Here is a 13,284-nt window from a genome sequence, read left to right on the forward strand (position 1 = left end):
CCAGCAGCTCCCGGTCCTGCCTGGGTCTGCAATGCCATGGCGGGGTCCGCAAGGTGAGGGGCAAGTGCTCTGTGAGCAGACGGGACTGTGCTGACCGAGGAATCCTGCCAGGTGGAAACAGAATGACAGCAGCTACCATTTACTGAGGAGGCTGCCCATCCCTGGTGCAGACTCTGTACTGGTCACTGTGCTAAGCCCCGCAGACAACTTGTTTCAGCTCCAGGGAAAGACATACAGCTGGCCCTGCCCTCCGGGACCCCTGGCCCTCCAGGGTCCCTCACCCGATGGCCTAGCATCCCCTGTCTGGCTCCTCTGAGGACAGAAGTCATGGTAGCAGAACCTGCCCCAAAACACACCCTGAGAAACTCCCACTATCTCACTTCTGTCCCAAGAAGTCCCCTAATCAATCAAGCTCCCCCTCTACTGCTGGGAAGTGCGTTCTAAGCACAACCCACATCCACAGTGGCATCCTGTTACTAAGCTCCAGAACCTTCTCAGGGTAGCCAGGGAGGGAGGGGTCAAAACCTGTTATTCTCATTAAAACAGAAAATTAGAAGCCCTGCTGGGTGTCAGCATCTAGTCCCATCTGACTTGCTACATGGCCAAGCGCAAAACAACAGCTCAGTATCAGAAGCCCAGTGCTGAGCAGTAGGCCTCTGATCTGATAGGAGCTGACTCCAGTTGGGCCCTCAGGGAGCTGTTGTGTGAAATCGGCAAGCGTAGCGTGTCCTGGAACGACAGGGCTGCCACAGGAGGCGCGGCTGCCACAGGAGGCTCAGTGTGGTCCTGGGCCTTCAGGAACGGCAGGAAGTCCCAAGCAGCCAGGGCTTCTGCTGACAGCACCCTGCTGCTCCCCCAAAAGAACCACAGCCACTGCGCGACGCACTCCTGCCCATTTCCTTCTGAGAGAGGAAACTGGCACAGGGAGGTCACCGATGTGCCCAGAGCATCTGGGGCCGAACTGCCCTGGGAGTGGCCTCCCTACCCTTCTCCACGAGCTGCCTCCAGCGCCGGGCCCACTCGGTGAGCTGCTGGGCATACGCCTTCTCAATGCGTGCCCGTTCGTGCAGGCAGTTCATGAGGTCGCCGCACAGGCGGTGGCCATCGTCGATCCGCTTCACGGTCCGCTTGTAGTTCCCGACCTGGAGACGGAAGCATGCTGTGAGGCTCGGGGCACAGGGCAGCAGCCACCAGCCAGCCCCTCCGGGAGCGGACCGGCCGGACCCTCGCTGCTGTACAAGCACTCACAATGCCAACCAGGCTCCCATACTTATCCCCCCTCCCATTTGAAAGGCACCCTGCATCGTTAGATGACAAGCTCCCCATTTTTACTGCTAGCAGGAACCCATGAAACAGCAACTCGGAGCTTCTCAACACCCACACGGCCAGTATCCACGCTCTGACAAGGAGGTCAGGGAGGGAGACAGACCAGCTCGGGAAGGGCTGTGATGGAGGGAAGCGAGGGGCTGCGGGCGTCCAAAAGGGCATCTCACAGGCTGAGGGGCCGGGGACAGCTTCCCAGAGTGGGTGATGTCTAACTACAGACATTTAAAATAATAATGATAATTTTTTAGCACCTCAGATTAAAATGATCTGACATTATAGACTCCTGGCTCAAGGCCTTTGATCATCACGGGTATAAGCAGGTTTTCAGGTGCCTTCTGTTTTGACGTCATCACATGCTGGATTATTACTGCTTCCCAATTGTAGCAATAAACACTATTTCCCACTTACTGAGCACTTACTATGTGCCAGACACCACAATAAGCGTTTGACCCCTCCAAATACTGCCACTGCGCTAACAAGTAGGAATACCTGTCCCCATTTTAAGATGAGGAAACCAAGGCTTAGAGAAGTCAGTTTGCCAAGATCCTGCATCTGCTTTGACAAGGACTAAGGTGAGTTTTAACTACTTTTTCTCACATATGAAAGGAGAGACTAGCTCATTTAAATTATAAATAAAAGAATATTTGAGAAAATATTAGCAGCTAACTTGGAGTGAGAGTCAAGTGTTATATATGTTTCATTCTTTGAGCTGCTGATTTGAAAGGATAGCATGTAGATCATATGGGGTATCAGAAATGTATATTTCCTGGAGGAAACATGACAGAAAAATGACCTACTGTATTTTCAACCCTTCTTCCCTGACTTCAAAAATCCTAGTCAATCGTTTGTCAGTTTTACCGTTTCTGAAAGTCTCCTTGCCTGGCTGATCACTCTCATATTCCTTCTCTGTTTCGAGTGAACCTGGAAGCTCCCGGTGAAAAGGGAGGACCAGTTCCCAACTGAACAGAAAGGGCTACAGCCCTCCGTCTGCTACGCAGGCTGCGGAGACCAACAGCACAGCCTGTTCAACTCTACCTTACCAACACTTGCACTACCTGTCTCTCCTCTCCTGAGCCGAGGTAACCAGTGAGGAAGAGGGCCTAGGAGTGGCGGGAAGACCCTGTGAAGGCACAAGACATGGGCCCTGCATGGAGATGGGCGATGAGGGAGGGGCTGTGGTGCTTTCAGGAAGAGCTGCTCCAGAGCTCTAGCCAGGCCAGTGACCCTGCTCCCATGGGACAGCAAAAAGCCCCTGAATTCAGGTGGCCTGAGCGGCGCTGTCCAGAGGCCTGGTGTGATATGCAACAGGCCTGCTGAAGGGCAGGAACATGTCACCATCCCCTGCACAGATCCCCCCGCGCAGGTAGGGCCTGGCCGCTCCTCAGCACGGGAAGCAGGTTGGCAGCGCACCGACTCACAGAGGCTGAGCCTGAGCGTTCACCCTCAGCAGCCCCTCTGTAGGAGACAAATGCAAGCATTTCACAACCAGTCGGAAGTGACGTCCCATGCTCACTTCCCTTAAAATAAGGCCTTGCTGTCATTTGGAAATTTACAGCAGGATAGAAAAAATAACCACCAAAACATGATTCAGTACCGCCAAGCTGGTGGCAAGAAGTGCTAAGATCACCACAGTTCCATGCAGACCTGACAGTGCACATGCAACCACCACGCAGAGCTGGTTTCCACCTCACCGTTACCAGCAACATTCACACCAACAATCAAGACCAAACTATGCCAGAGCTGGCCGAGTGGCACGTTGGTTAGGAGTTGGCTTGGGACGCCAGCTCTGAGCAGCAGGGCCCCGGTTCGGATCCCACATGACACTGAGCCCTCTACAGCTAAGATGGTGAACAACAGCTCGACCTGGAGCTGGCCTGCCACGAGTCGCCATGAGTGGCCATCCAATGCCTAGTGAGCGACTGCCTCACCTGGCAAGAGCGGAATGATAATACCAACATGGGCAAGTGAAGTGCTGTCCTCCACAACTAGACTGAAGAACAAAAAAACAGCAATTTGTCTGTTCCCCTCCTCCCCCAACTCCCCATAAAATCTTTTAAAAAAAGACCAAACTATGCTGCCTCTCCAGAAGCCTGCCCACCTCTCCGATTTTCAAAATCCTTGTGAAAAGGGTTAGGGAATAGAGAAGGGTGTTTCTAACCAAGATTCATGTTGGTAACCCATCAGCACATGTGCAAATGACAACTCTTGAAATTTGAATACAGGAAGGATGTTTCTAGAAGACCGATTCAGGTTTTGGTGCCAGGCTGTGACCACGGCGGGGCCAAGGGGAGGAGTGCGTGCCACGACAATGGGCACTGAGATGCTTCGGCAACATCTGCCTGTTGTCCTGGCTCAATGAAAAGGCTCCCTGTGGGCTGTGACAGACCCTCACTTTAGTCTAAGCCAGTGAGTCTCAACCTTCCTAATGCCGCGACCCCTTAATACAGTTCCTCATGTTGTGGTGACCCCCAACCATAAAATTATTTTCATTGCTACTCTATAACTGTAATTTTACTACTGTTATGAATCGTAATGTAAATATCTGATGTACAGGATGTACTTGCATTGTTACAAATTGAACATAATTAAAGCATAGTGATTAATCACAAAAACAATATGTAATTATATATTGTGAAATATTTATAGTTCATGAAGTGTCGTTTTACCTCCAATACTGCTGCTTTCAACACAGCAGCTGCTTTCTACACAGTAGCTGCTCTCTACACATGTGCGACTGGTCCGCATAAGTACATTATGGCGCCAACCCTGTCACATACACCTGTATTTGTACGGGGTGTATGTGATGGTGTTGGCGCGATGATGTCATCACGCCGGGTACTCGTATGTGGGCGTATCTGCATGTGGGCAGACCCTCCTGGAGACGGATAGAGGAGCGGTGTCTCGGTTCCTAAGACCATCGAAAATATGTGTTTTCCGATGGTCTTAGGCAACCCCTGTGAAAGGGTCATTCGACCCCCAAAAGGGTCACGACCCACAGGTTGAGAACCGCTGGTCTAAGCACAGGGACACTCGGGTCCCACTGTTTCCATCTCCATAAGCCACCCCACTGACAGAGTGATGTGGCCTTCTGGCTCCCCTGGACAAGGCGTTGGAGCTCCTCCTAAGAGCAGGGCCACTGCGTGCTGGTTTTCTCAGTTGAGATAAATCTACATACAATCAAATTCACCCTTTACAGGTATACACACTGACATGGGTTCAGACGAACGCATACCACGTACAGCCGTCACCACACTGAGGTCCGGAATATTTCCATCTCCCCATCAAGAGCCCGTGTGCCCTCTTGCAGTCAATCTCATCCCCACACAGCTCCTGGCAGCCACTGATCTGACTTCTGTCCCTTTTCCAAGATGTCCAGGATAAATGGAATCACACAGTATGTGGCCTGGCTTTTGTGACTGGCTCTGTCACTTACCATAATTCTTTTGAGACTGATCCACGTTGTTGCCTATATCAGTAGTTCATTCCTTTTTATTGCTAGGTAGTATTCTATTACGTGAATAGACCACCACTTGTTTACCCTTTCATCCTGTTGAAGGATTGGGTTGCTTTCAGCTTGGAGCAATTATAAATAGAGAAGCTATAAACATTCACCCACAGGACTTTGTGTGGACATGTGCCTCCATTTTCTTGAGTAAATACCTAGGAGTGGAATTGCTCTATGGGGGGGGGGGGTGTACATCTAGCCTTGTAAGAGCTTGCCTGGCTGTCTTCCAAAGTGGCTTTTAGCATTCCCATCAGCAATGTACGACGGTTCCAATCGTTCTGCATTCTCACTATAGCACTTGGTATTGTCAGGTTTTTAAATTGCTTTTTAAAAAAAAATTTTATTTTAGCCATTCTATTTAGTATGTAGCAATAGCTCATTGTGATTTACTTTGCATTTTCTTAATGTCTAATGATACTAAGCATTTATCATTTCTTGTTCCTAGTTGCCATCCGTCTTCTCTAGTAGAGTGTGTTCTCTTTTTTATGCATTTTTTTAAAAATTGAGGTATAATGACAACAGGTTTTTAAAATGCAAGAAAATTAATTTTCAAATAGATGACAAAGCAATCATATATTAAAGTTAGGACATATAGCTAGCCATTCCTGCTTTATCAGTTTTGTAATTAAAAAGCTTCTCTCTTGCTTTGCAAAACACTAGTTGTTTTGATATGGCCAAATGGCAGATAACTTAATGTAGGAATTAAAAATAAGCTTCCTTCCAAACTCCATCATCCACTTGATTCATTGACAAAATGCCCATTTTTAAAACCACGTCTGAAGTCATCTATGTCCCTAACTTCCTCTGAATTCAGGCTCACCTCCTCAGACACCAAGATACTACAAACAGATGCTCAACATGCATGTACCTGGGGGCAGGGCCATGAGGCCCATGCTCTCCCTTCAGGGGCCACCTGGCAGAGGGAGGGGTGAGGGTGGGGGAGGTACACTGCAGGCAACACCCAAGCTGCGTTTTCAAGGACAAGTGGGAAGTGGGCCAAATTAAATAGGGGGGGGGGGGGGGGGGGGACAACGAAGGGAAAGATTCCAGCAGAGAACAGTGTTGGCAAAATGAAGAAGGTGTGACAATGTGGAGCCCTGGGGGACTGTGAGATGTCCCGTAGGAATGGAACATGGAACACAGAACGCGGGAGAAGGACCGGAGACGTAGCTGGGGGTCGGGGGCAGTCAACGGAGTGGGAGATGGGGTCAGAGAGTGAAAACCTCAAGGGTCAGGCCTTCATCTGAAGGGCGCTGTGCTGTGCTTGTTTGGGACTGGTGGGCTTCAGGAGGGTGAAGCTCCTGGAGGGATGGTGTGGGGGTGGCCTGAGACTGGGGCCTCAGTGGGGACGGAGAGCCAGAAAACAGGAAAAAGGCACGGCTCTGTCCTCCAGGTGGCAGATGGGGGCAGGACAGAGGTGGTGGGATCCCAGCTCCCATGGCGCAGGCTGAATCTATATGGTTCAGGAAAAAGCGAATAACCTCCTTTCTAGAGTCCTCCAGAAGCCATGCTCCCACCTCCCTCCTCCCAGAGGCCAAGCTCTACAAGCACACCAGGAGCCAGACCTATCCTGATGTTCCCCCTGGGAATTCACATCACTCGAGCCCCTTTGCACCCATAACACCCTTCCCTCGGGCCCCGAGCTCCTGGCTGCCCGCCCGCCCCCACGGCTGCCTACCTCTCCCTTTCTCTAAGTCTGGCTGTACTCACTCCTCTGGCTTTCCACCCTGGGCACTGAGAATCCAGCGTCACACAAGCCTTGGTTCTAGTCAGCTAAGTCTGGGGCTGGATTTGCAGCGGTCCCTGTGCAGACATCGGGCTCGGGTAATTATAGGGGTGCTCACACGCCTGAGACCTGGAGGACTGTCCACAGGGCAGCAAGCTGGCTCTTCACCCCTACAGGCGGGCAAACCCTGGGGAGTGGGAAATGCCAAGTGTGGGGCAGAGGCGGGGGCTTCAGGACCCCTGACTGTAGACGCTGGTGGCAGGCAGATTGGGGCAGGACTAGGGCAGGCTGCTAGCAACCGGGCGGGAATTAGGTCGCTACACATACACGTGACGTAGGATGACCCGGCAAGCTTGCTCGAGTTTTATCTCCACATAAACGACCGCCTGGGTCCCAGGGCACCAGGAGTCTTCTCCCTGGGGAACGGTGGGTGAACTTGGGGGGCACACCAGTGCGGCACAGGAAAGGAAGTGCAGGACTCGGTGGGGACACTGCAGCCTGAACAGACCTCCACAGCCGAGTGGAAAAAAGGAAACGGAACGACAGGGAGTAACAGTCCTGGTGTGAAATAAAAGCAGCTGTGCGTAAAGCAAGGCTACACAGCTTACAAGAACACCTAACAAGCCATGACATCGGAAAGGGGAGGGGACAAGGTGTCCAAGGCAGGGAGAGAAACAGAGGAGGACACGGGCGTTGACAGAGTCCCAGCTTACCTGCCCCAATTTCAGCTCCCTCAGGCTCAGCACGTCTTCCCCACAGAGGCATCTCTGACGCCTGGGGCGAGCACCTGTGTCACCCACAGACCACCAAGGCTGAGCGCCTGCGTTGTCTGCACTTGCAGACAGGTGGGCCCAGCTCCCCACAGCGGGCTTCTGCTGGCGGGGCCAGCTGGGGGCCACGAGGGCCCTTCCCCACACTGCCCCCATGCCCTGCAGTCGTAGCTTATCCCACACGGTGAGCACTGCGCATGTCAGCCTCCCTGCCCCAGACAGACTGGAGGCCTCCTGGCAGCAGGCGCCTCACACTGTCTTCAGCAGCAGCGCATCACAATGGAGCACGTCTCCACTTTGCCAGGCCGTGTGCTGACAGCTCTGTGTGCCCCATCGTTGACTCCTTTCATAGTCCTAGGCGGTGGGAAATATTCGTGTTCCCATTTTACAGAAAAAGAAACTGAGGTTTGAAGAGGTGAAGTCACCCATGATCATTCAGCCAGGAGGAGGCAGAGACCACCTTCCAGAACTTTCCTCAAGCTGAGAACGGAGAGGGTGTAGAGCCAAGACTTAACAGGTTGATACCAGGTGATGTGTGTGCGTCCAACCAGGCCCACAGGTGCAGGGAAGGCCACAGAATCAAGGCTGTTAGGGAAGGTTCAAGTCCCACCCCTGATCCCACTGTGCCAGTGAGGCTCATGTCAGGAACCCCAAACCTGAAAACTACTAAGACCGCTTGCCCAAGATGACCTTGATTTTACCCTCAGAATGCTCATGCCCTTTAACCTGTGACCCTGAAGGCCCAAGCACTGCTCCCTCTACACCCTGAAGGCACGTTCAAGGGCGAGCCAACTGTGCCGAGCTGACCAGACAGAGGAGAAGCCCCTGGTAGTGCCCCCCGACCCCCACAGGTCCACAGAGCCAGTCACGTTCCATCCAAAGCTGATGAAGCACTTGAGAGGTTCCAGAATATTCTCAATCAGCTTGAAAGAGGATGAAGGGTGATCCTCTTGGGCTTCCTTAATTCCCGTCCTGCAGGTGGCACCAAGAGTGGCCACGTGAGCTCTTGCCATCTTGTTTGGGTCCATCAGCCCCAGCCCCCCCGATGAGGCCTCCTCCCCTTTGCCTGCTCTCACTAGGGGAGCTGCAGAGGTCTGGCTCTGCCCCCAAATAAGTGGCCTTGTACGCATCTCGCTCCCCGCATTTCTGTTCCTTCCACTGTAGGGTGGAGACAGGGCTGATGTTCTGAGCACCAAACACACTGGGATATGGTGGGTCTGCAGTGCAGGCTGGGTCTCCCCAGTCAGGTGTGCTCTTAGCCTAGCCTGGCCATCTCTCACGCACAAGACCTGGCCATGTCCTCATCTTGTCCATTCAGAGACAAAATGAAGAGGGGGGACAGGGTTAAATGACCTTCGAGGGCCCTCTACAGTTCCAGGATTTCTAATTGAACAGAGTCTGTCAGTTGACTGGCTGGCTACCCGCTGAAGCACACGTAACTCTCCATTTTGAGGGTCAGGCAACGCCCTCTTGCCACCCTCAAATATGTAATAAACACCTACTGCGTGCCAAGGACTAGGGATAGAACGATGAACAGTGTCGTGGTCCTCACCTTCGTGGGCCTTGTGGTCAAATAGATAACACAGTTACAGATGGTGACAAATTCTGGAAGGAACACTCCGGGTGGCGGGAGAGCCGCCTGGAGGAAGTGATGTTTGAGGTAAGGGCCAAGGGGGACTCTGTGTGGCAAGACTGCTTTCTGAAGCCTGGGGCAGGATGTGGAGGCCCACAGGGGGAGCGAGACACGATGTCACCCCCTCCGTGAAGCCTCCCCCACAGCTCACCCTTCCTTGGCACTGCTGTGTGGACATCTGCCGTCACATGGCAGAATATGGTAACGTCATGGTTTTGATGGCAAGAGCCATGCCTTTCTTCTTCATCCCTCATGCCAGGCACACAGAGTGCCCCGGAATATCTTCTCAATGCCCGAATGGTGCCGGTCCACATGGTCAGGAGGGGACTGAGAAGCTGCTAAGCACTCAGCTGGCTGAAGGAACTCATGATCCTTTATTTATCAAGTTCTTAATCCCGTGAGTCACTCGAGTCTCCCCACAAAAGCTACAAAGAATCTACTCCACAGCATCAGATAGTGGCTCGACGGCTACCAAACGGGCACTGCCACTTCTGTCAACCTGGCAAGAGTCATTTAAGCGCAAACCAGCAAGGGAGGCTGGCAGCTCCTTCCCTGAGGCTAACAAGGCCTTCAGCCATCCAGGCTTTGCGTGAGTTTATCCCTAAGTCTACCCGTGTCCCGGGCAGGCTGGGAGGGCTCCAGGACTGGGCCTGGCAGTGTCACTACGTCCCCACCATCCCCACCCACACAGGGGAGCAGCCCCGCACTGGCAGAGCCTCCCCAAGGTGACAGCGCGGCTTCCCATACCTCAGGCACCTTTCTTACTACCCATCCCAACCCCTACTCTGAACCTTCCTTTCCAAACAGGGGTCACAATCAATCTTAAGGTTGTGAGCTCAGTGATGTGCGCCGGGGGAAACACCAAGGAGGAAGGGGCGTCTTTGAAAAACCCTCAATCTGTGTCTTGCTCTCCTCATTCTCCAACCTGCCTTCCAGTCGCCCACCCTCTGGGCTCCCCACCCACCCTGCACTGGCAAAGAGGATCTGAGAGCCCTCACCCTGGTGCTCCCTAAACCATCACCTGGACGAGCCCTAACTTCACCAGGCCCCCAACCTCAACATGGGGTAATGCTGTTCACCGGGCAGGACCCCAAGAGGGTGGATAGCGAAGTCCCTTGCCTGCCTGCTGCTGCCACTGCTTTTTTTTTGGTAAAGATTTTTATTGGGGAATTGGGGGAAGGGGAACAGACAAGTTGCTGTCCTTTTGTTCTTCAGTCTAGTTGTGGAGGATGTTGCTTCACTGGCCCAAGTTGGCACCATCATTGCGCTCTTTCCGGGCGAGGCCAATCAGTCGCCGGCTTCTGGACGGCCGCTCACAGCAGCTGCTGGCCGCTCACGCTGGCTGCTGGACACACACGGTCGCCCATGGCAACCCACTGCAGCAGGGGCTGCAGCCTACGCCATCGCCGACGAATCACAGCAGCCCAGCTCCAGGTTGAGCTGTTGTTCAGCATCTTAGCTGTGGAGGGCAGTGTCACTGGCCCTCATATGTGGGATCCGAACCAGGGCCCTCTGGCGTCCCAAGCCAGCTCTTAACCAACGCGCCACCTGGCTGACCCCAGCCACTGTTTTTTAAGCCTCAGTTTCCAGCCACCTTGAGCCTGCTCTGCGGGCTCCAGCTGGACTCTGACCTAGCACTAATCCTTTCACTGCCTTGGGGCCTCCTTGCTCCAGTTTCAACTCCTGGTTTTCGGTTCTTGCTCCCAACACTGACCCGCCCTCCGCACCCTCCGTTCCTGGAGTCTGCTCATCAGCAGGAGGGTGAAGGAAATGAGGCTCATTACTCTGCAAGTCAACCTTTGCTGTTGGATAGTTTTAAAGCACAAATCCTAAACTTCAACTGTAAAGATCAATTGCATCATCAATCTTTAATCTACATGTTCAAAGTGACAAACTAAAAAGTGGATGGAACCCCAGAAATTCCAATTCTCAGCTCTAACTCCAAAGGCAGAACAGGTAATAACGTAGAAAGGAAGAATGCATTCAAACAAAACTAGTTTAGAACTGAACTCCTTGAGGCTGGACAGCCAGGTTCACTGTGTTCTGTGTCCTCGGCATGTGCTGCTCAGATGTCACATGACTTGTTCATGGGCACAGCACATGCCCCACCTGTGAACCTTGGCCCCTAAGACTCTACCCTGTAGCTCACAGTCTCCCGGGCACGAGCGCACACACACACACTCAATCCTCAGCCAAGTGCCCAGGAAATGGGGTACAAGGCAGCCTTGTGACCAGGCCACTGCCTTCCCTCAGTCCCCTGTGGCAGAGGCCCTGGTTTCACCTTCAGGACTCCTGTGATGCCCTCCCCACCACACACACACACACACACACACACACACACACACACACACACACACACACAACCATGAGCTCCCACCCCATCTCCGTTCCGGGCCTGGGTGCCTCACCATGCCCACCTCAAACATTTGTACACAAATGTCTTAATGGAACTAAGCTACCACAGTCTAACTGAGCACTCAAGACCCCTCCAGTTCTAAACTCATGTAATTCTATTTGTTACTGAGTAGACAGGAAAAATGTTTTCTCTTCTACAGAATAAACAAATTACTTTGACATCACTGAAATCCAATGAGAAAATGACAATTTTCCTCAGAGGATCAGCTCGACAGCAAAAAACCTCGTGTGCGATTCTCTGCAGGAAAACACGGCTCTCCTTCCGGCACCTATTGTAGAACAACGGCACCCAGGGAGGAGCGAGCCGGCACAACAGGCCGACAGGCCAGCTGATCCACCCACCTTCGCCTGTCTCCACGTGTGCCATGCTTGTGTGTGGCTGAGAAACTGAGCAGCTTAAGAGGTGACACTGAGGCCACTGGGCTCAGGATGCTACTGGTGATCCCCACAACCATCCTGGGAAGCAGGACGTGGTGAGGCTATGCTACCGCCTAGCTAAGCAAGCAGGTCATCTCACTTCTCGGGCCCTCAGAGTCACATACTGGTCAACAGTGGCGCCAGGGTCTGCAGCCGGACAGGACGCTGCTTCTGCAGGCAGTGGCAGAGGCGTTTAAGTGGGTGGCAGGCATTGCAAAGGAGCGCTTCTCTTCAAGCAGCTCCCAGGAGGCTGAGGGCAGAGGCAGGGGAGCAGTTCCAGGGAGCAGGTACCTGGGCCAAACCCCATTCCACCACCTACTATGAACCGAGCAGTGGCACGCCACCCAGGCCTCAGTTTCCCCACCTGTAAGTGGAGACCACACTCCCAGGAGGCAGCTGTGAGGACTGAGGGCACTCGTGTAAGCCAGCAGGGGTCTGGCACAGAGTCAGAGTGCAGTAAATGCTAGCCGTCATCGCTGTTTCTTATTTCTAAACTTTGTGTTGTAGGTCCACATTCCTGCAGAAAAGGACCCAGACTGTAAACACACAGCTTATGTGCACACAGCTCGAGGACTTCTCAGAGTGTACACATCCATGCACAGGGTACAACCAAGTCACTGCTCGCCTAGGGCGGTCTCTGACAGCTCCGGTACATGGCCCACTAGGGAGGAACAGCCCTTGTCTGCACCCTCACAGCATTTGATCTGGACCATCTGAAAGTCACTTTATCTATTTTATTCACGCCGTATCTCCAAGGCCTAGAGTAGGCCTGGCACAGAGTAGGTGTGCTGTATGTAAATGTTTACTGAATGATCTCTGCTCAGTATTACGGTTATTTGTGTGCATATTGTAATTCCAAATATCTGTAAGCTTCTTCTGAGCAGGGCATGTCTTACTACCCAGCATTAAACCTCATCCTTTCTCTGATTCACTCGTACGTTCAATCAACAATCATTCAGTGTGTCAGGCCCCATGCTAAGTCCCAGGTACCCGGCTGAGAATTCCATCCTTGCCCTCAGAGAGGGCACATCCCAGAGCACCATGCTGGATGCACACACCAGGAAGGCTGCCTAGAAGAGGAGCTCCCTGTGAAAGAAACAGAGGTTGGGTAGGAGGAAAGACCACCACCCGCAGCCCCCATCCTCCCAGGCAGGGAGGCAGCTCTTTGTGAACGGGAGCCTGCGGGTGGGGAGCTCAGCCTGGCTGCAGCCCAGGGCAGAACTCCTCAGAAAGGGCCAGGCAGTCAGGCAGCTCAGACACATGCCCACGTCTTGGTCGTGCTAAAGAGTGTGGTTTGATTTGAAGGTGATGCAGAAAACTGAAGCTTCCCACCAGGGCCAGGAGTCACACAGGTTTGCTTTTCTGGATGGGCTGCCCTGGCTGTGGGATAGAGAACAGACCACATGACACAGGCAGGGCCAGTGAGTGCCCGGATCCTTGATCACAGTTCAGCAGATACTGATTTGCTTGAAGGAATGAGTTAATGGTCCTT

At 52.9% G+C, this 13,284-nt stretch overlaps 1 protein-coding gene across 14 annotated transcripts in view; it reads right to left on the reverse strand.

Annotated features, from left to right (window-relative positions):
• The window catches only part of PACSIN2 (protein kinase C and casein kinase substrate in neurons 2), a 117,880-nt gene that overhangs the window by 17,439 nt on the left and 87,157 nt on the right, over positions 1-13,284 (reverse strand). For all 14 annotated transcript variants that reach the window (XM_019624001.1, XM_019624009.1, XM_019624006.1 and 11 more), the window contains one exon: positions 986-1,142. In XM_019624001.1, the coding sequence (XP_019479546.1) occupies positions 986-1,142 (157 nt within the window). The remainder of the gene's footprint in view (positions 1-985; positions 1,143-13,284) is intronic.

Source organism: Hipposideros armiger, unplaced genomic scaffold (assembly GCF_001890085.2).
Source record: "Hipposideros armiger isolate ML-2016 unplaced genomic scaffold, ASM189008v1 scaffold_572, whole genome shotgun sequence".
NCBI classification, from domain to species: Eukaryota; Metazoa; Chordata; class Mammalia; order Chiroptera; family Hipposideridae; genus Hipposideros; species Hipposideros armiger.